The sequence below is a fragment of the Hermetia illucens genome, chromosome 3, assembly GCF_905115235.1.
Source record: "Hermetia illucens chromosome 3, iHerIll2.2.curated.20191125, whole genome shotgun sequence".
In the NCBI taxonomy this organism is placed as follows: Eukaryota; Metazoa; Arthropoda; class Insecta; order Diptera; family Stratiomyidae; genus Hermetia; species Hermetia illucens.
Genome location: NC_051851.1, coordinates 166698935 through 166721937, shown reverse-complemented (window position 1 = coordinate 166721937; position 23003 = coordinate 166698935). Strand labels below are relative to the sequence as shown.

The 23003-nt window shown below is 43.0% G+C and overlaps 1 protein-coding gene across 3 annotated transcripts in view; it reads right to left on the bottom strand.

Moving 5' to 3' along the window:
* The window catches only part of LOC119650848 (cytohesin-1), a 102381-nt gene that overhangs the window by 17728 nt on the left and 61650 nt on the right, over positions 1–23003 (bottom strand). Inside the window, exon 2 of one of the 3 annotated variants that reach the window (XM_038053993.1) lies at positions 7684–8660. The exons of the other annotated variants lie outside the window; for them this stretch is intronic. Within the exon in view, the coding sequence (XP_037909921.1) occupies positions 7684–8478 (795 nt within the window). The 5' untranslated portion in view covers positions 8479–8660. The remainder of the gene's footprint in view (positions 1–7683; positions 8661–23003) is intronic. 3 annotated transcript variants of the gene reach the window in all.

The following is a 23003-nucleotide window of genomic DNA, read 5'->3' as shown; positions in this document are numbered from 1 at the left end:
TCGATTTCCAAAGTGTCTCCTGCACACGCATGTGATGTTATCATAGAGGCGATTTGTCTAGTTCTGAAGAACCGCCAACACTTGGTTTTCTCTCAAGTGTTTATTCGGTTGAACCTTTTGTCAATTCCATGCTTGAAAATGGGAAGTACTTTTAACATATAAGGATTCTCTAGATAAACAGATATGGGCCGTTTGGAGTCACAGCAATTTTGGGGGAAACACATTCGGGAAGTGGATACTCTTCACAATCAACTGAATTATTCTGGGGTAGCAAAAAAGTTTCCAAGAAATTATGAGCTCCATAGATAAGGCAACTTCTCGGTGTATTTAGATAAGTTTTAAGAATATATTTAGCAATATTGGAACGTTACTGCAAAAAGCAGTTGTTGTGTACGATAAAAATGTTATCAATGTTTTGCGGGAAAATTGCTGAGTGTGGTTTGCCTTATAAAATTTCCGGAAAATTTATGAGCCAAAATAATATTTAACTTAACGACACAATGCCTTGTAATAAAGTCTCAAGAAGTTGCGAATGATATGAGGATATCTATATGGAAATGAGTATGGCTATCGGGACAACCCTGCAATGTTGAATGCAAGTAATAATAATAATCGTTGGCGCAACAATCCATATTGGATCAGGACCTTGAAGTGTGTTAGAGCACTTCATTCAAGACCGTGAATGCAAGTACTATAGTCAAGTGCAAATAAATCGGGAAACAAGAAGTTGGACGCTTCAGCTACGAAGGTTAGTAATGGTGCGATTCCCACTAAACTTGATAGGATCATGCCCTATATGATAGCCTACATCACTACTAGGATGAACTTAAGTGGGTTGGGTAGTTTCTCAGAATGGGTCCGTTAAAGAAATTATCAATTTCGACCCCCTGGACTCCCCACATTTCCAACAAATGTCAAAACTAAGACCGGATTCGGAAAGTACTAACCAAGACCTTTCTTTTGATACCCCATACGACTATATTTGGTGAAAAATTTACACCCCCCTTTTGCATGTAAGGGGACCTCCCATTGGATTCGACGTAGAAGGATGTAACTCACTGTATGCGTGAGATTTCACAGTTTCCATTTTTCTACCAAATTTGGTGTCGATCGCTGCAACAGTCTCCGAGAAAAATGCGCGTGACAGACAGACAGACGAAAAAAAGTGTTTTAAATGCCTCGGATTCGGACATATGGCGAAGAACTGCACTAGCACCATTGATAGATCTAAACTATGCCGAAGATGTGGAGAGGAAAATCATTTCGCGAAGGACTGCAGTAAAAACCCTCACAGCCTTCTATGCAGGGAAACCAAAAATCGCGATTGAAACCACAAACGGATAGCATCAGGTGTCCAGCCTAAAGGATAATTTTAAGTACCCTACGTAATTGAGAGTCATCAAGCGTAATCACCGCCAAGCCGCCAAGGACCTGCTAGCAGAGAAAGTGTATGAAGAGGAAATCGATCTTGCTATTGTCTACGAGCAATACAAAAGCCTCCATCACGGCGTCTGGGAAGCAGACGTAAGTGGAAAGGCTGCGATGTGGGCTTGCGGTAATCGAGCCTTACAGCAAGCAATAAAGCACTGCGAGCACGATTTTGTAAGGGTTAAGATCGATGACATCTACATATACAGCTGTTATGCCGCCCCAAGTATGACAATACCAGAGTATTGCAACATGCCAGATAGACTGGCGAGAGACGCCAAAAATCGCAACCCCGCAAATGATTGCTGGTGACTTCAACGCTTGGACAATGGAGTGGCGACACCAGAAAACAAATGGAAGTTGAAGAATCCTACTTGAGGTTTTCTCCTGCCTAAACGTTACCCTGGTTAACATCGGAAGCGTAAACACCTTCAGGCATGGAGACCTAGGCTCCGTTGTAATCTTACTTTTGCAAGCATCTACATTGGCATGTTAGCGAAGAATACACGCATAGCGACCACCAGGCGATATATATTACTATTGATAAGGGACCCAGAACCGTAAACCCTCACCTGAAGAAAGCAGAAACCGGCTGGTTATCAAGAGCACTTGATGAGGATACATTTCTGGAGGTATTGCGGTGGAACACTGATTTTACTGGAACGACCGTTGAAAAAGCATCGCAGCTGTCCCAACAGATATACCAAGCATGTGACGCTCCATGCCAAGACGTGCATCCTCTTGGAAGCGCAACCCTAACTACTAGTGGAGCACTGAAACAGCGAAATGTCGTACGGAATGCTTGAAGGCCAGAAGGCAGAGTCAACGCCGAAGAAACATGCCAGAGTATGAACAACGGTACCTCGTATATAAACAGACACGAAAAAAGTTGCAATGGGCCATCACGAAAAGTAAAAATTATTACTTCAAGCGACCCTGTGATGAGGCAGATTCAAAACCATGGGGAGGAGCGTACAAGTTCGTTATGTCGGCAATAAAACGCAAAAGGTCCCCTCCTATTATGTGCCCTAGATTATTGTGGGAGATAGTTTCGACATTGTTCCCCCAACATCCGGAAACAATCTTCCCAATGATACCAATGAGCGCCAAAGACATACCTCCAGTAACCAAATCTTGGATGGAGTGAAAAGGTCCGGGATGCCACAGCCCCCGGCATTGATCGAATCCCCAACAAGGCGTTGAAACTGGCAATGAGAATCGCACCAAGCATGTTCGCACGGATATTCACAGAATGCCTAAAAGAAAGGTCCTTCCCCGCAGAGTATACAAAAGCTTGTATTGATACTGAACACAGGTAAGCCGATAGGTGAACCAATATTCTATAGACGTATCTGTCTTCTGAATACAATAAGCAAGGTCCTTGACACAAACACCAAAATATTTATTAAATATAATCTTCGATTACTTCCGACAGCGGAAGCTACTTTATGATACCGACGAAAGGTCGAAGGTGTATGTAATAACGGCAGGAGTTTCGCAGGGGTCGGTTTTGGGCCCTCTGCTTGGGAACTTAATGTACAGTCTGTTACATAAGAGCGTGGTCACTGTTAAATAATAACAACAATTAATTTTTCGAAAATTCGCAAATTTATTGATAATTTGGTCGTCAATACTCAATGCAAATACCTTAGTAGCAAGTCCAATCTCCTGTATTGTCAATTATGGCCTGGCACCGTCGGGGCATACTTTCCACTAGTTTTTCTGCATATTCTACCCGAAAAGACCTCCAAATTTTCCGAATTTGTCGAGAAAGTTTATCTAAATTACATGGCTTGCGTCTGCGAAGCTGCATTTTCATCAAAGCCCACACATTTTCTATGGGATTTGCATCCGGTGACTGAGATGGCCAATCTAAAGTGACAACTTCGTTTTGCGCCTTTCACTCGCTACACGCTCGACTCCGATGTTTCGGATTGTTGTCCTCTTGAAGGATCCAGCTTTCATTTTTCTTGATATACCATTGCTTAGCAGATGGTAACAAAGCCTTTTGATATATTTTATTCATTTTTTCGGCATTTAAATTCTCGGTAAATAAGAACAAAGTACCGAAACCTTTGTTTGAGAAGCACCCCCAAACATGGATCTTGACGGGGTGTTTAAAAGTCCGTTGAAGCATCCTACTGATGGAGGTTGTCCAGGCGTGTTTGATGTTCGGAAATGCCCAGAAGGAGGATTCATCAGAAAAAATTGTGTTGCTCCAATCGCGGTCCAAGTTTTCCTTCGCCTATTCCACTCGTTTTTGAACGTGTTTTGCACTCAACATTGGTTTTTCCAAAGTACTGCGATATTTCAGTTTATTGGCAAGCAAGTACCTGCGAATCGTTCCGTAAGATATGTCAACACCTTTTGCTTTCAATTTCACAGCAGCTCCACGTAAAGTCAAAGTTGGATCTTTCGAGAACAATGCGAGAATCTCTTTTTCGTCTTTTTTTGAAACTTTGCTTGCACTTCCGCGATCAGGAAAATCATCAACCTTACCGACCTTTTTATAGCGATTTATCCACTTGCTAACGAACTGCTTCGACTTTCCCATATATTTCGCAGCAGCAGTTTGCGTTAATTTGGGTCCTTTTTCATGCAAACATAGAAAAATTGCCTCAAAGCGAGAAGCGTAAACAGCACTCATTTCGAAAAACCACTCAATTGAAGACTAAATTTGACAGAGAGCTGACTTTTTACAAAAAGCATGAAGGACTGAGGTGCCCTCTATGTCACAGAAAAAGAAACAAGACGCTCTGATTTTTTATCTTCGTGTAACAGTGCCCACGCTCTTATGTAACAGAATGTATAATTGCAGTTTACGGCTTACAGTAGCTAAACAAGCCGTTGTCGTCGGATTTGCAGATGACGTTGGAGTGGTCATAACATCCAATCACTCCGACGAAGTACAGATATATGCGAACGAGACTATACGGGCGTTCAAGTCTTGGCTTAAAGACCACGGGCTGGAGCTTGCGGAACACAAGACGGAGTTGCTTTTTACAAAGCGGGGTGAAAAGAAAACTGTTGACATTTGCATCAGGGCGCATGTTGTTAGCTCTCAGCCATAGTTGAAACTCCACTTAAAGCTTACTGGGCAGAAAACGGCGACTATCAGCTCAACACTGGCAAGGATGCTTCCAAATGTAGGCGGCCCGAAGCACAGTCGGTGATTACTCTTAACGCGAGTCGTCAGCTCTGTACTTTTATACGCGGCACCAGTGTGGGCGTCGGCGATAAAAATCGGAGAAAATCGCAGACAGCTTCAAGCTGCATATCGATTAAGCGCTCTTTGAACATGTTGCGCCTACCGAACATCTTATGAGGCGGCATGCGTGATTGCGGGGATGATCCCGGTAGATATTCTAACCGATGAGGCAAGTCGTCTGTACGAGAATTAGGAAGCGAGCGTAAACAAGCAAAGTGAGGGTATGCAGTCATTTGTTGCTTGGCAAACAGCATGGGACCAGGCAGAGAATGGCCGGTGGGCACACAGGCTTATTCCAGACATAAGTATGTGGACTATGCGGAACTACGATGAGACGAGTTATGATCTGACTCAGTTCTTAACCGGACACGGTGGGTACAAGAATTACCTCTATAGGTTCGGTCTAAATGTGAACAGTTAAGAACTGAATAGCCCTGCGAAGCAATACCGGAACGGTGGTCCCGCGGGGAGAGTGTGAAGAAAATATGGGAGGCTTTCGTCGGTAAGAGTCTGGCATGCGTGTCCTAGATTCCAGATGCGTATCCATGATGGATTTCCCCCAGTCAAAAAAAAAAGACAAACAGAGAGTCAACGAGCACTTTACGCAGGAACAGCTCACTTGTCAATAAAGGCTTGAACTTTGCAATAAGCGACTCCACTTTCCTCAAAGAGGATATCGTATTTGATATCGAAGCATGAATCAAAGGCAGAAAAAGCCGACACCTGAGAAGAAATTAGGCGACTACTGATGTTACGCACCAACGGAGACATTCGATGCAGAGGAGAAGAAGGTTTGTTGTGGAAATTTGAATGCAGGCCAAGAGAGATTTTCTCAAGGTGACATTGAGACTGATGGGTGATCTAAATACCAAGGTGAGTTCTAACAACACCTTTCTCGGACATATGGTGAGGAAACAGCATTTTTGCGACCCCTATAGCAGTGGTGAGATGTTTGGGGCTTTCTCTACTTCCACTGGCTCAATTGTTCGAGTACATAGTCTGTCATAAAGCCATTTAGGTTTCAATTGATTGATAGCGTACATCTAATTAGATAAACCATACGGTCAAACGTTGGTTATTTGGACATAAAAACTGTTGGGAAAATCAAACGCCATCTTATTAACATGGAAGTCATCAGCCAGTAGCAAATTGTATAAGAATGTGTAACCTTTTAAAAAGTGCAAAGTTCACGCAGAGTTCCATGCCTGCGAGTTATCATGTGTATGGAAAGATAAGTTGAAATACAGAATAGATATATTAACTCTAAAGGGCTCTTCAATTGTTTTTTTTCTCTTGAGCGTAATTCAATTGGGTATTTTTTAAGTCACCTTCAAAACAAGAGAACAATTTACATCTACTGACATAAAGTTTAGTTTTAAGTGAAAGTACAAAAGGCGGGGTAATTTTAACGGCAAGCTGATAATTTCGTGCCCCGAATTTGAATCCCGGTTACACCGCAGACACAATCGTCTTTGCGCTTGCTCAGTCGCTGTGGGCTTGTCACTTGCATAGCATTAGATGTGATGATAACTATATTGAAAACCAATCTCACTGAAAGTAAAATGCAGGGAAAATACCGAGAAAGAAGAGACTGTCCCTATACAAATGAGTGAACAAAAAACATAGAAAATATACGAAAACAATGATGAAATGGAAGAGCCTAAAAGATACTCTACAGAATTTTTGTTTAAGGATTGGGAAGTCATAAGCCCCTATCTACTGGATGTCGGACCGCATCAAATGGGGACCTTCCACTCTTTTTGGTCTATGGACCCCTCTCTTTGGGCGTAACACCCAAAGTTCAAAAATTGAAAGAGCAACGAAGACGGCTTACGGTTTCGTACCAGGGCAGATAACTCCTTATTACCTAAACAAATTTGGTGTCTAGTTCCGGGCAAGCTTTGGTCTGAAGTGTGGACGGATTTATGTTCGATATAATTCGACCCCATGTTGTATTTTGCGAATTATAAAAAGGAGCGTATAACACTTACGAATCGCTTCGATCACCCTGCTCCCAGGGCAGAGGTGAAGCAGCGTCTGATGAATTGCCTCTGCTCTGATATGAAACCGTAAGCCGCCTTCGTTCCTCTTTTAACTTTTATAGTTAACACATTTATATTATAAAATAAATAACGTTAATATAACTTCCACCAAAGTATTTGCATATTAAAATCTTTCTGCAAGAAAAATAATTTCATGGAATTGAGCAACTTCGAGAACTGAAAATTGGGATATGCGATACCCAGAAGTATGCTCTTAGATCAGCCAATGGAAAACTGCATTATGAAATTGCTTCATGCCTTAACGCAACCTGGATGAAGTGGCGTTCCACAACTGGTGTTCTTTGTGATCGACGTATCAGCGCACGTCTCAAATCTAAAATTTACTGCAATGTAGTCCGTCTGCCGCTCTCTATAGTTCTGAGTGTGGGCCGACTATAAAAGACAATGAATGGCGTCCTGCGGTAATGGAGACGAAGATGTTGCGTTGGACCAATGGAGTGACACGTTTTGAACACATCCAAAATGAGGATATCCGAGATATGAGGTTCCACCAATCGTGGAAAAACTGTGAGAGAGGCGTCTTCGATGGTATGGCCACGTAATTCGAGGTAACGAGAAATCATTTGCCAAGATTAATCTGAAGATCGATGGTAAGCGACCAAAAGGCCGGTCGAAATAACGGTGGGATTTAAAAACTTCGCGATTGCATCCAGATGAGGCATTTAATAGAACCAAATGGCGAAACCGATCACGACCAGCCGACCTCGCTTGTAAACGGGACAAAGTCTGAAGAAAGAAGAAGTTTAAATTCACTGATTGTTGTAAGTTTGCACGAGTCGACCGCGCAGGACCCAGGATTGTGCCGAAAGTGGTAGGCCAGAAAATAGATCAATCTATGCCTATCCTATCCATATCATAAGGTGTTGACAAAACTAAGCCTCAGTGTGTCGTCTCTCGTTTATATTCATATTCTCAGAAAATTACTTTAACAATGAAATTCTGGAAAGTAGAAAGAATGGAAAATAAACTCATTCTTATTCTTACCTTTATCCTTTTTGCATTCATAGTATCCACATGTGAAATTTGCAAATTGCCGAAGCATTTTGGACAAATATTTTTACTACTATTATTATTACAACTATTGCTAACTTTATCACCATTATTTCCCCCACTATCTTCATTAATATCACTAGGACACGATGAACTATCATCGATGAACAAAAAATCACCATCAAATGATTTATGTGGCCTAAACGAATCCTCATCCAATAACGAATTCAAACTGTTCGCCCGCAATGTATCCAGATCCGTAATAAGCTCACCATTCTCATTAAACACCAAACCAACACGATTCGTCCTTTTCAGGATTGTAGTTCGTGTCACCGTCATTGTGGTGGTTTTCTTGAATTCCGATCTCTTCTTAAACATTAACGCACTATCATTCTGTGGCAGTTGAGAAATTTGAATATCTGTTGTAAGATCCGTTTTAATTTTGAATTCATTCTTTTCATCGCGATGGATTAGTTTCATTGTATCATCAATCTTTCTTGTGGCAGATGAAAGTGATGCTGAGGGCGATGATGAGCCGGACGATGAAGTAGTCTTGCAACAGCATTGGGAACAGAAATCACGAACATTTTTTGTGTTTATTAAACTTTTATCGTCGCTGTATTCGTAAACATCATTGTAGAACGTGCTGTTTGAGCCAGATAAATCAATACAGCTTCGTTGCAATCCTTTGCTGGGTGCAGATCCTAGTTTTTTGCTCTTGGGCTGTCTACGCAGGGATGAGAACCAATCCGAAACACTTGGACGTCTCTGATGTTTGAAGGAAGACATAATTTATTGTTGTTTATGTGTTTCTGTTCAGTTTTGGTGTTTCATAAGTAGGCACTTTGTTGAAAAACACAATCATTGGATATTTTATGGCACTTATTGTTTTGAAATGAATCAATCTGTTTAGAGCAGGCCCGTTCCAGGCAAGCTCTCTAATTGAACTGTTTATGATTTATAAGAATGCACTGTAATTATTCATGGAAAGAATTGAATGTTTAAATGTATCTTCTTCCAACAAACGTTGAAGTTTCTTACTAAAATTGAAATGAATCGAGAACAATCGCTTTATGGGTTGTATTGCGCTATTCGTTGAAAAATATTCAAACCCCTCTTTATATCAACCTTTTTTGGGAAAGCAAGTATTTCCTAATTGAGAACCGATTTGGAGATCTTTTTTCCTCAGTCTGGATGCGTTGGCGTATGGTATACAAATATATTTTTAAGAAAATCATCTTTGGAGTGAGTTATGACCGTAGACACCATTTCAAGTTCGTTTATGGATACATGACTCTTAAAAATAATGAAAATATGAAAGAAAGCAAAATGGAGCAGACAATTTGTCGCCAGACAGACCATTGACTTTTTGTTATTGAGAAAAGTAAGTCAAACATGTCATTTCTAAGATGTAATCAACTCGGCCAACTGAAACAGAATCAAAGGGGCGTTGACTGACATAGGTGTCCCCGGGTATTTACCGAATTTGGTGGAAAAGTATCTCTTATAGAGAGAGTATCTGGTACGGGAAGGATAGGGCCTCAAAGAGTACATTGTTGCACCCGGGGTACCACAAGGATCGGGTGGTTGCTCTTCCCGTCCCAGAGGGAACTACGATTGTTAGCTTTGCTAATGATCTAGCTGCAGTTCTTAAAGCCAAATACCCAGAATATGTGGTGGTCTACGACGGAAACAGTAAGAGCAATAAAGTCCTGGTCAGAAAGAGCCGGGCTGATCTTGGAGGACGCGAAAACGCAAGCGGTCTTAATAATCAATCGCAGGAAAAATAACACTGTGAAAGTGGAAGTCGATGGATATACGGTCGTATCAAAGCCAGCTATCAAATACCTGGGGGTAATGATTGACACCAAATTGAGTTTTAGGGAACACCTGGAATATCCATGCAAAAAGGCAGCCAGTGCCATCGCAGGACTTGGAAAAATGTTGCGGGGAAGCGTAAGCCTGCCTGACGAGACCAGGTTGGATCTTTTTCTTTTTGTCGACGTGATTTTTGCGAAGCACGCCGTCAATTTCATTCCAAATTTTCAGATCCATTTTAATCTGTTCATTGTTGAGTATATAAGTAGACCTCATATGTAGAGAGAGATCTGTAGGCTCTCCTACCTCTTTTCAAACAAAACCCCTTGTTGGGTTCGTAAGGTAGACTAGGTCATCAGCCCGGAAATTTCCTTTTAGGCTAAATTCGTAAAGAGAGAGAGGGGGGGGGAGGGAGAGAGGGAAGGGAGGGAGAGAGAGAAGGAAGGAAGGGAGAGAGAGAGGGAAGGGAGGGAGGGAAGGCGAGAGGGAAGGGAGGGAGGGAGAGAGGGAAGGGAGGGAGGGAGAGAGGGAGAAGGGAGAGAGAGAGAGGAAGAAAGGAAGAGGACGAGAGAAAGAAACAAGAGGGAGGAATGGAGAGAAAGAAAGACGGAGGGGGGGGGGGAGAAAGAAAGAGGAACGAAGAGAAAAGGGGAAGAAAAAAGAGAAAAAGGGGGAGGAAGAGACAAAAAATGAGAGAGAAAGAAAGAAGGATGAGGAAGGGAAAGAAAGAGGGAGGAAGAGGAAGAGAAAGAAAGAAAGGGGAAGAAGAAAGTCAGAAAGAATAGAAGGAGAAAGAGAGAGAGAGGAAGAAAGGGGAAGGAGGAGAGAGGGAGAAACAAAGGAAGAGGAACAGAGAGAAAGGGAAGAAAAGAGAGAGAAAAAGAAGCAAGGGAGTATAATAATAGAGAGGGGAGTGCAAGAGCGAAAGAGAGAAAAGAAGAGAAGATAGGCAAAGAGAGGGAGGGAGGAGGAGGGAGAAAGAGAAAGAAGAAAAAGGAAGGAGGAAAAAACGAGGGGTAGAGGGGGAGGAAAGAAAGATAGGCAGGAAGAAACGGGAAGCGAGAAAAGAAAAAGAGGGCAGAATGAAGATAAAAGTAGAGAGGGAGGAGGAAAGGAGGGTAAAAGAAGAAAAACAAAGAGAAAGAAAGTAAGACAGCACACATTCTGCTTCTGAGTGCTCAGAGCTGCGGCTTCCCCCAGTAAACTAAATTAAACTAAGTAGGACAGAGAAAAAAAGAGAGAGAGAGAAAGAGAATTGAAATTGGAAAAAGAGGTAAAATGGGCGGAAAATAGAAGAAAAAGAGAAAGGACGAAGAAGGGAAGAGACAGGCAAAGAGAAAGGGAAGAGAGAAGGAAAGAAGAAAAGGATAGGAGAAGAAAGAAGAAAAAGAAGAGAGAAGAACGAAGAAAGGAAGGGAGAGGGAAGAGAAAGGGAAGAGAGGGAACGAAGAGGAAAAGAGAAAGGGAAGAGAGAGGGAAAGAGAAAAGAGGGAAAGAGAAAAGGAAGAGAGAGAAAGAGAAAAGGAAGAGTGAGAAAAAAAGGAGGAAGATAAAAAGTGAATAGTTTGGACTTAAAAAAAAATGAAGCGGACGTCGTTGTTAAACATCTAAAAGAAGTGAAATGAAAACCCACAAAGGCAGAAAAGTATTAGGTTGTTACAGATGAAATGCCGGATTTCACAATGACACGAAATTGATTGCGATTTTGGTGACTCAAATGACTCCCAAGTGGCACTGATGGTTTCAGATAATACGAGTATAGACAATCTTACATTTGATCAATTTGTCATGGCTGATGGCTTTGAGGGTTTGCTGTGCTTTTAGAACCACATCAGATGAAACGGAATTGGTGGAGGCAGGCATGGTCCCTGTTGATACTCTGGCGAAAGAAATGAACGTATTGTACCATGCAAGATGTATGGACCGACACACAGAGCGTAGAAATGCGGCAAGGACAGAGTCGCATGATCTCTGGCACGCAGATGGTGCGAGTCTACGAAGGGTCGGTTGACACACAGGCTCATTCCCAACATTAGGGTGTGGCTTGAGCGGAAACATGGGGAGACCAACTACCACATTACCCAGATACTCACGGGATATGGTGGTTGCTACAGACACTATCTGCACCGTTTTGGATTGAATGATTCTCCGAACTGTTCTAGATGCGGTGGCATATCGGAAGATCCACAGCATGTAATGTTTCACTGCCCAAGATTTGGAATGGCCAGTTAGTTGCGGAGAGGATGAGGTCCGATGAGAACCGGCTTACGGTTTGCTCCGCAATCGTGTAAATACAGGCGGAGTTGCCGAAGGAACAAAGAAGGAAAGCCGAAAGCAGGAGAAAGACGAATACCAACAAATCATACCTAAATGGTGGTCTCGCGGGGCTGGGACTGCAGAGACCGGGGTTGATTTTTAGTGGGTCCGCCCGCTGTAGCTTCGGTATTTGTGCAGCGAAGCTGGCCGGACGTATCTTTCCAAGATTTTCCACCTTCGTGTATGCATGAGGAGAGTTTCCACTCATCATAATATACTGTTATTAGATTTGGTTGAAGGGTATTTTTATGGAGGGTTCACATTATAATTATTTTCAGCTTTTTCATTCCGAAATTTCAGAAAATACGCTCTGCTTTTTTTACTTCCGCTATTCTTTGCCCTTTCAATCCCTTGTTTTAGAAAGATATGACGAATCCTTGGCGTCGACGATGATTAAGGAACTTTCCCACATGACTTTTACGAATAGCATAAAAATACTTTAATAAATTTCTTTTGGTTATCAAGTCATATAAGGATTGCACACATATGCCTTTTTATCGGCCGATAAGCTTGCCTTCTACGTTGCTCATTGTTTTTCAAAATCATCCCATGTATATTTATTGGAATGTGCTGTATAGATTATTTACAGTGAGCATTTCATGGGAAATTAAAAGAATGATTTGAAAAGGGAAAATACTATTCACTGATAATATCCTTAAGGTGTCACACATTTCTTAATCTCTATTCAGTTCGATCGACTCCTTCAGGGGCATCTCCAAAATTTAAAGTCAAGTTAACAATTAACTGGGTATAAGAAGATCGCGCTCAGAGTTCTTGGTCCAGAGATCGGGATCTGAGGCTATTCGCTTATCCACTATATCGTGCGTCACTTTTGGATTCTTCCATCCGTAAGAAGTGGGAACGCAAACTAGTATTCATCACCGAATATCCACTTCTCAAGGCCAATCTTGGGTAAGAGAAGCGAAAGGTAGATGGACTGTGCATCTCATAAAAAACATGCGGCCGAGGTTCAATCGAAACAACGGTGAGGTTGACTATTACCTAACCCAGCTGCCCAGCGGACATGGGTACTTAGGGTCGCTCGGCTGCATTTATTGCAAGGACGTGATGGATGAGACAGGAATCCCACACTTTGTGCGTAAATGCATTTCACCTACCTCGCCCTTGGTTCAGCGGTTGGAAGATGGTGAGTTCAGTGTAGAAGACAAAGACCATGGACGACTGAAGAGGCAAAATTGTAAGCGGTATTGAATGCAGACTTCTGTCAAACACAATAGCAGCTTACTGATGCATTCTCCCCATCGGACACCACCTTGTCGTGGTGGGGGAGCCTGTAGTAGTTTACTACTACACTAAGGGTGTCCAAAAATATGAATATGGAAACGATGGATTTAAACTCTCCAAGTGGTAAGAAGTCACAGACTTCGAATCCACCCGCGACCGTGAGCAATCATGTCGCGGCCGAGGCGCGGATTTTGGAGGCCTCGCCACATTCATACTGGCCTACAGATCAATCTGTAGAAGGCATGCTTTCCGACTCAGTGGAAAGTTTGCACTTGGTACCTACGGCGAAGTTAGCCAGAAAGGAAAGTACGGAAACTTTCAAATTGGGAGAAACTGGAAATCCAACTACGGCTGAATTCTGCCTGTCAGAACCTTCTCCTTCATCCTTACCAAGAAGAGCGGAAGAACGGAAAGCTGGTGACGTGGACGCTACTGGTTTAACGCCGGTGTGTGGAAATGGATCCAAGCGGTCCAGACACCGTGAACCTGGAAAGGCCCGAAGCCGACGGCAGAAGAGAGCACTGCGAAGGAAGATGAAGCACCTTGGGAATGAGGACATGGACGTGGCTGTACCACTAGGCGCGGTAACGCCCAGAGAAATCGGACACAAGGAAGCGGAATCTCCGGCGGAAGGTGGGAATAAACTGGAAACCCCGGTAAGATCCACACTGGACGCACCAGACTCTTCTGTCAGCGACAATAGACTAAGTTTATGTCGAAAAACATAAAGATTGGTCAAATCAACCTGCAGCATGCCAAAGCTCCCTCCTACCTGTTGGCAGCGAGAATGACAAAGCTGCAGGATTTCCCCTATAGCCCCTATATCTGGTGCAAGAACCGTGGGTTCGATTTAACAGAATCTGTGGCATTGGACCAGTAAAGGGGGCTAGGATCTTCTACGGCGAAAGATCCATAAGACCGAGAGCTTGCGTCCTGATGTCAAGACGGTTAGAGGCAACTATGCTGAGACAATATTGTTCCCAGGACTTAGCTACGGTCATCATACAATACCAGATAAATGGCGACAGGAAAAACATCATAGTTGCCTCCGCTTATTTACCCTATGATTCTTTGTATCCTTCACCGACGCAAGAACTTAGGGATCTGGTGGCGTATGCAGAATCAAGTGGTCTCGAACTCTTAATAGGTTGCGATGCGAATGCTCAGCATATTTGGTGGGGCAGTAGCAAATGCAATCCAAGAGGAGAGAAGCTATTTGATTTCATCACTTCAGCTGGTCTTATGACTGCAAACGTAGGGTGCGCCCCTACGTTCGTGGGACCGAGAAGAAGCCAAGTAATTGACCTAACAATCTGTACCCCAAAATTGTTAGAGTTGATTACACACTGGCGAGTGCTAGACGAGGTCTCACTGTCAGATCACCGATACCTAGAATTAAATGTAACTATTGCGGGCGAACAGTTTGTAGTCCAAAACGAAACCGTAGGAAAACGGATTGGACAAAGTTCAGTGAATTTCTTGGCAATAAAGTGCAGTTCCTTACGCGACTAAGGATTTCTTTGGTTCTGGAACGTGAATTGGAAACTCTGAACTGCACACTTTTAGAGTGCTATGAAGAGGTTTGTCCTATTTTCCGAGGCCAAAGCGGGAAAACGGTTCCTTGGTGGAACTGAGAACTGCAAAAACTCAGGACATCAACCAGGCGACTTCTAAATCGTGCTTGCAAAAGTAACAAGGAGGAAGACTGGTTAAATTTCAGGAACTCACAACGTGAATATAAGAGGGTCGTGAGGTGCTCGAAACGAGACTCCTTTAGAGCGTACTGTGAGGAACTGGCAGGCGAAAGGGAGACTTCAAGGCTGTGCAGAGTCCTCAAAAGGGATGAGTCGGCCAAGTTGGATTCTCTTAGAAAACCCGACGGTACTTTCACGAGCTCCAGACTGGACTCAGTACAGACCCTCCTGGAAGTACACCACCCGGGAGAACGGGTGAGAGAACTGGTAGGGGGAGAGTTGGCGGTTCTTGCAACCCCTTCAACACGCAAGCGTTGCAAGGGGAACTGGAACACTGCGAAAGCGGTTGTTACCCATGAAAAGGTGAGAGCTACCATACTGTCCTTTGAACATTTCAAAGCACCTGGCATGGATGGCATCTATCCGGCAATGCTAAAGGAGGGTATGGAGCATTTAGAGCGACCTGTAAGAAATATTTTTCGAGGATGTCTTGCTCTGGGCTACGTGCCTTCTTCTTGGTAACAGGTTAAGGTAGTTTTCATACCGAAACCTGGGAAAGGTGATTATTCTAATCCAAAGAAATTCAGACAGATCAGCTTGACTTCATTCTTGCTGAAATGTTTGCAGAGACTGGTGGAGCGTCACATTCGTGGAAACGCACTTAGGTCACACCCACTTAGTGAAAACCAACATGCTTACCAACGTGGGAAGTCCTGTGAGTCTGCTCTTCATTCTTTGGTCACAAAGATAGAGGATGCAACTTTGAATGGTGAGTACGCAATGGGGGTGTTCGTGGACATTGAAGGGGCTTTTGACTGTGCGCCTTTTCAAAAACTTTGTGATGCCGCCAGAGCGCATGGTGTTGATGATGCTTTAATTAAGTGGATCCATGCTATGCTAATGCAAAGATTGTTATGCTCTGAGGTAGGGGTCGATCGCTACCTGACTACAGAAGCGACGAAGGGCTGCCCCCAAGGAGGTGTGCTTTCGCCGCTTCTGTGGAGTATGCTGATCGACTCGCTGCTATTCGAATTGCAAAATTTGCCAATACACGCTCAAGCTTATGCTGATGACGTGGCTGTGCTTGCTGTTGATCGGGATCTTGGAACGGTGTGTAGGAATATACAGCGTGCCGTTGATTTGATAGACAGCTGGTGCCTTAGACATGGTTTGTCAGTTAATCCAAATAAAACCACAATGGTTTTATTCACAAAAAGGAGAAAACTGGATGGACTTTGTCTCCCTGAGATGAGGGGTACTACCCTTCAACTCTCCGAAGAAGTGAAATATCTGGGGGCCACTCTAGATAAAAAACTTCTTTGGAACAAACATGTAGAGGTAAAGATGAAACGAGCTCTCACAGCTTATGGGCTGTGCAGACGGACCTTTGCCTCGACATGGGGACTCAGGCCTCATGTGGTAATGTGGATATATGTTGCCATCATTAGGCCGATGTTCGTTTATGCATGCGTAGTGTGGTGGGTTAAGGTGAGACAAAAAGGTTTTCACCGTAAACTAGACGCACTGCAAAGAACTGTTTGTCTGGGTATCACTGGTGCCATGAGCACGACATCCGGCGCAGCTCTGAATGCACTACTCAATTTGCAGCCCCTGGATATATTTATTCAAAGCACTGCAATGAGAGCAGTTCATAGGCTAATTCGATTAGATCTACGGGAAAACAACGGATGTGTGGGGCACAGAGCATTGGAAGAGTTACTGGGAGGACTAAATGCAGTTCTTACAATGCCTTCCGATTCTCGTGTCCCCATACATCTGTTTGGTAGAAGATATGTAGTTACCCTGAAGCGTAGAGAGGACTGGGAAGACCCAGAGGAATGCGTGGCGGGATATACGGAAGTCTTCTACACCGATGGCTCAAAAACAGAAGAGGGTTCTGGAGCCGGAGTCTACCTCTCGAATAAAAACGAGAAGTGGGCTTTTCCTTTGGAACAATATGCAACGGTTTTTCAAGCCGAAGTTTATGCGATCCTAAGGGTGGCAAACTGGGTGATTGACGAGCGGTTGAAGGGCAGGCGCATCGCAATCTGCAGTGACAGTCAAGCTGCACTGAGGGCATTGAGCAGTCCTTTGATCACCTCGAAAATCGTTCAGGAATGCAGAAACCGTTTAAACTCTATGTCTAGATTCAATACGGTGGAACTACTCTGGGTACCTGGTCACTGTGGCATAGAGGGAATTGAAATCTCGGACGCTTTAGCGAAAGAGGAGTCAATCTCCCCTATGCCGGGACCGGAGCCAGTAATTGGGGTATCAGTAGCATTGGCTAAATCTGTTTTCAAAAACTGGGAACAAGTTTCCCATAACGACAGGTGGCAGAGCTTAAATGCTGCTCGACACACCAAACTTTTCCTGCCAGAACCCAACATACGTACCGCAAAGTTTATCCTGTCGAAAAGCAGGAAGACTTGCATGTGTATTGTGGGCATTCTGACAGGCCATAATTCACTAGCTGGGCATATGTTCAGAATAGGAATTACCGAAGATGATACGTGTCCCTCCTGTAATGAGGAAGCGGAATCCACGGAGCATTTCCTATGTTCATTTCCGCCTATGGACGCATCAGGCATCAGATCTTTGGTGCCGATGTCCTCCAATTGCGACAGATAGCATCACATCCACTAACGGAAATCCTGCGATACGTTAACGAATCCGGAATATTCCGTTAGACGGGGGAGGCGAGTACAATGGGCCAACACGGCCTGAGTGCTCAGAAGCTGTAGCTTCTCCCCCACCATACACACACACACACACATACTGATGCATTGGGAGTCGATCGATCGTCTTTTGTATACCGCCTAAAAGCCATGGGAAAAATTCAGAAAGAAGGGAAATTGATGTGACATGAATTCTCTGAGAGAGCCATTGGGAGACATCTGCAAGTCTGCGAAATTCTTCTTGGAAGGTATGAAAGACGAACGACAATCCGAAGCGCAAAAAGTCATGGGTTTTACGATGCGAACTATCAACATTCCAGCCAAATAGGAACATCTACGGTAAGAAAACATCGTTGTGCATCTTGTGGAACCAGAAAGGAGTGATCCACCACGAGGTCTTGAAGCCTGGTCAAACGGTTACGACAGATCTTTACCGACAGCACTGCAAGAAAAACGGCCAGAATGGAAGGACAGACACGACAAGGTAATTTTCCAGGACGATAATGCAAGGCCGCATGTTGCGAAAGCGATCCAGGAACCACTACGAATACTCGGTGTATTGACCAGACATTCCCCCATTAGACTACCACTTGTTTTGGTCGATGGTCCACGGATTACCAAACCAAAGTTTCTAGTCTGCACCAAGTGGCGAAAATGGATATCTCACTGGATTGTCAGCCAAGATGAGTTCTTACGGATTGCGAGTTTTTGTAAAGAACCCAATCGAGAGACATTCCATGATACATTAAAAACAAAATATCTAAACATATATTTATCTTTTAATGAAAAAATAAGCGGGAGCTTCAAATTCAGTAAACAACCTACGACAAAGATGCTTCTCCAATTCAAAATCTTGAAAGGGAAGCGTACGATAGGGTGATTCCTTTGTGGATTGCCGCCTCAATATTATATACGTCACATAAATGGTTTCGTTCCTGATGCAAACATCAATTATTCGGATTAATTCGAAAATATACCGTGACATCACCTAGCCTCCCATCAGTGTGTTTACCCAGCTAAAATCGTAAATGAAAAGTAAACAGCCTTGGACTTGGCTTGCTTCATACGTCTTAAGACAATATTAGCACCTGATCTCACAAAGTGGTTCTCACTTCGTACACTAAATATCTGCTACTTGTAATCCTCACTATACAATTTATTATTTAGATTTACATCCTCTTAAATGAGAAAAAAATAAACTAAGTCACGAAAAATGGCGTAGGTAGAGAACACAACCATTACATTAGGGGGGAAGTCATCAATCGATTCAATGACCTTTTAATAAATAAATTGAATCGATTCAGTATGCAAAGAATTCACTTCCAATTTATTTTTTGTTGGCAGCTATTTGTGGACTTCCAGACGCATATCCAGAAGGAGAAAGAATTGTGTTTTATTGAGCGCTATTTTCCGGTTTGGTCGACGCTAACCCTTTTCCGGTTATTATACATTTATGACAGAGGCATTGGTAATTATTCGCAAATTGATGATGATATTGACGATGAGGAGTTCGTCTTCATTTGGAACTATTAAATGACCCGGAACAAGATAGTCACAAATCCATTTATCGGCTTAGGTTGGGAAGTATCTTTTTACCATATTTCTCGGCGGATCAAGCCAATTGAATACGAATCAAGAAAGTGATATTCGATCCCTACTTAGTTGGGTAAGTTGCTTGCATTAATCTTGTTACCAATAAACATTGCACCTTTCTCATTGTATTTGTCATATTCACGCCTGGTCGATATACAATACCTGAATAGGTGAAGTCTATCGACGAACGTGAAAACAATGCCTGAATAATTCCAGTAAGTCCGAAATGTGAAGAGGTGAAGAAACTGCATTACATACGAGCAGCTTTTACTTCACATGTGTATCGCATATCAAAATGGTACTCCCGGTACTCCTATGGGCATCCGTATATATTCATTTCCATTTGAGATTCAAAAGACATTTGAGACTTTCACGATTTTGGAATTTCAAGTCTTGTTCACCGCATCATGTTTTTTTCATATATGTAGCTCCCCCCTCCCATGCCGTGTCTTATATTCAAGGTAATTGAGCTCAAAGTCTTACAGTAGGAAATCAGTGAGCAGAAAGTTTGCATTGAAATTTGCTTGTTATTGTTGAAAGAAATAAAAATGGACAAAGATGTTTGTGTTCTAGTTCTAACTGTGCGTTCACACTAGAAGCTAGATTAGAGAAAGCCAATTGGCACCTTACACCGGTTCACATATGGAGACTTATTCCGCATATTACAAAAATAACTACCTCATCTAGGGGCTCCAGGCCTAAGTATGCCCGAAGGCATAGCTGAATGCAAAGTCTGAACATAGCTTTAAAGCTAGTCAAACTGAAAGCACATATGCACATTCTTTTCTGTGTAATTCTAGCACTTTTTCAAGAAAACTGAATGCAAAATGAATGTCTCAGAACAATAGCTTCAGGGTGAGTCCAAGGAAAGGTTAGCGTAACTTTTATTAACATGCCAAATATCTGGTGCTATCAGATTGTACAACAAATAACAAATGTATCTTGAAATCTTGTAGCTTTTGATTTGATTTTGAAGATTTTTTGTATCACTAAAATCTTAACATTCCTACCAAATTCCTAACCCAGGGCAAGCGGTAACCATAGGTTTCCAAAATATAAGCCTCACCGCAAAACTGGTAAGCTCTTCCAAACCCTAAAATCGCCCATTTTCAGATGAAACTAGTCGCTTACTCCAGGATGATGGTCAACTCCTTATCTTTGACATGGTTTTCAGGTAGTTGACCAATGAAATTCGACCTTAGGATAAATATAACATAACCTTACCCAACAAAAAATCAATCTTTCTTGTTATGAGTATAACTTATCTCGCTCAATCTGGTGTTTAAAAAATTTTTAGGGGAGAAGGCGTAAGCTTAACGGTTGAAGGACAAGGTCATCTTGGATCTTTTTTCTTTATCTTTTATACGATATGTGGACATATACACGTGATTTTAGCTAGCCATGCAGTAAAATTGGTTCGCAATTTTCAACTGCATCTTAGTCTGTTCAGTGTTGAGTTAATAAGTATGTTCCATATGTAGAGAGATATCTATAGACCCTCCTACTTCCTCTCAGACAAAATCTCATGTTGGATTCGTAAGGTAGAGTAGCTCATTAGCTTGGAAACTTCTTTTTAGACTAATTCATAAATCGTTCGTTTGTGGCATTGTCCCCGTTGCCAAGTGGTTCGAACTTATCTTTCATGGGCTTCCACTCTTATTCAGTAAGATTTATCTGAAGAGATTTTGATAGAATCACATGGGAACAGGATCAAATAAATCGTCAAAATGTGAACAGAAACAGCAAGATGGTCAGCAAGTTGATTAAAATTGATGCAGAGGAGGCTTGCAATCGAAGAAGAGAAAGGGGGAGCAAAAGAGAGAGGAGGGAGAAAGAGAGAGAGGAGGGAGGAAGAGAGAGAGGAGGGAGGAAGAGAGAGAGGAGGGAGGAAGAGAGAGAGGAGGGAGGAAGAGAGAGAGGGAGGGAGGAAGAGAGGGAGGGAGGGAGGAAGAGAGGGAGGGAGGAAGGAAGAGAGATAGGCAGGGAGGAAGAGAGGGAGGGAGGAAGGAAGAGAGATAGGCAGGGAGGAAGAGAGAGGGAGGGAGGAAGAGAGGGAGGGAGGGAGGAAGGTAGAAAGATAGGCAGGGAGGAAGGGAGGAAGAGAGAGGGGGAGAGAGGAAGGGAGGGAGGAAGAGAGGGAGGGAGGAAGAGAGGGAGGGAGGGAGGAAGAGAGGGAGGGAGGGAGGAAGAGAGGGAGGGAGGGAGGGAGGAAGAGAGGGAGGGAGGGAGGAAGAGAGGGAGGGAGGGAGGAAGGAAGAAAGGGAGGAAGAGAGAGAGAGGGAGGGAGGAAGAGATAGAGGTAGGGAGGAAGAGAGAGGAAGAGAAAGAAGAAGAGAGAGGAAGGGAAGAATAGAGAGAGGGAGGGAAGAAGAGAGAGAGGGAGGAAGAGAGAGGGAAAAGGGAGAGAGGAAGGTAGAGAGAAGAAAGGGGGACGGAGAGAGAGAGGAAGAGAGAAGAAGAGGGAGGAAGGTGGAGGAAAAGAGAGATGGGGGCAAGAAGGACGAGAAAAAGAAGCAAAGTAGGATGAAGAAAGAGAGGGGAAGGCAAGAGTGATAGGAAGAGAAGAAAGAGAAAAGTAGAGAAGATCGAAGAGGAGAAAAAGGATTGAGGAAGAAATGGAGGAAGGAGAGAGGAAAAGGGAGAAGAAAAGAAAAGGAAGAGGGAGAAAGAGAAGGGGAACTAGACGGAGAGATAGATAGGTGGGAAGGAGAGAAGAGAATAAGCGAGGAGGAAGCAGCAGAGAGAAAGAAATGAGATAGGAGTGAAAAAAAGAGAGTAGGGGGGAAAGTGAGCGGTGGAAGGAGAGCGAAAGAGTGTGGTGGAAAGATAGAGAAATGAAAGGGAGGAAGAGGGAGAAAGAGGGAGGAAAAGAGAGAGCAAGAGAGGAAGAAAAAGAAAAGAGAGCAAGATAGGATAGTGGAAGAAAGGGAAAGTCAAGAGGAAAAGAGAGAGAAGAAAGAGAAAGGTAGAGATGATGGAAAAGGAGAGGGGGGAGGAGGAGGAAGAAAGGGAAGGAGAGAGGAAAGAGAAGAAAAGATAAAGGAGAAAAAATGAGGGAGGTAGATGGAGAGAGAGATATAGGCGGGAAAAAGGGGAGAGAAAAAGGAGATCTAGAGAGGGAGAAGGAAATTGGAGTAAAAGAACGAGAGCAAACAGTGAGAAAGAGGTAAGAAAAGAGAAAAAAAAAGAAGGGAGAAAAAGAGAAAGAAAAAAAAGAAGAGAGAAAGAGAGAGAGAAAAAGAGAGAGAGAGAGAGAGAAAAAGAAATAGAGAGAAAAAGAAAGAGAGAGAAAAAAAGAGGCAGGAAGAGAGAGAAAAAAAGAAGCAGGAAGAGAGAGAAAAAAAGAGGCAGGAAGAGAGAGAAAAAAAGAGGCAGGAAGAGAGAGAAAAAAAGAGGCAGGTAGAGCGGGAAAGAGAATTGGAATTGGAAAAGAAGAACAATGAGAGAAAAAGGAAAGAAGAAGAGACAAAACGAGGAACGGAAGAGGGAGGGAAAAAGGAAGGAAAGATAGAGAGAAAGAAGAAAAAGAAGAGAGGGAGAGAGGAAATGAAAAGAAATAGAACGAGAAAAAGAAAGAGAAGGAAAGAGAAACAGAAGAGAGAGAAAAAGAGGAAGGAAGACGAAATGAGAATGATATAGAATTCAAAAGAAAATTGGAAGCGGACATCGTGATAAAACTTCCGAAAGGATGGATGCAAATGGAAAGCCACAAAGGTAAAAAAGTATTAGGTTTTTGCAAATGAAATGTCGGATCACAAAAACCTGAAATTGGTTGCAAATCTTGGTGTCGCAAATCACCCTCGAGTGGCAGTTGTGGTGTTGGATAATAGAGTATAAACCGTCTTACTTTTGATAAAGGTGTCATTTCAATTTTGAACGTGATTGTGGTTATAGAGGGAACGAAAGAAAAAAAAAAACATGAAAGCATCTCGAGAATGTCTACTTTTTAGGGTTTTGTGTAAAATAAAAC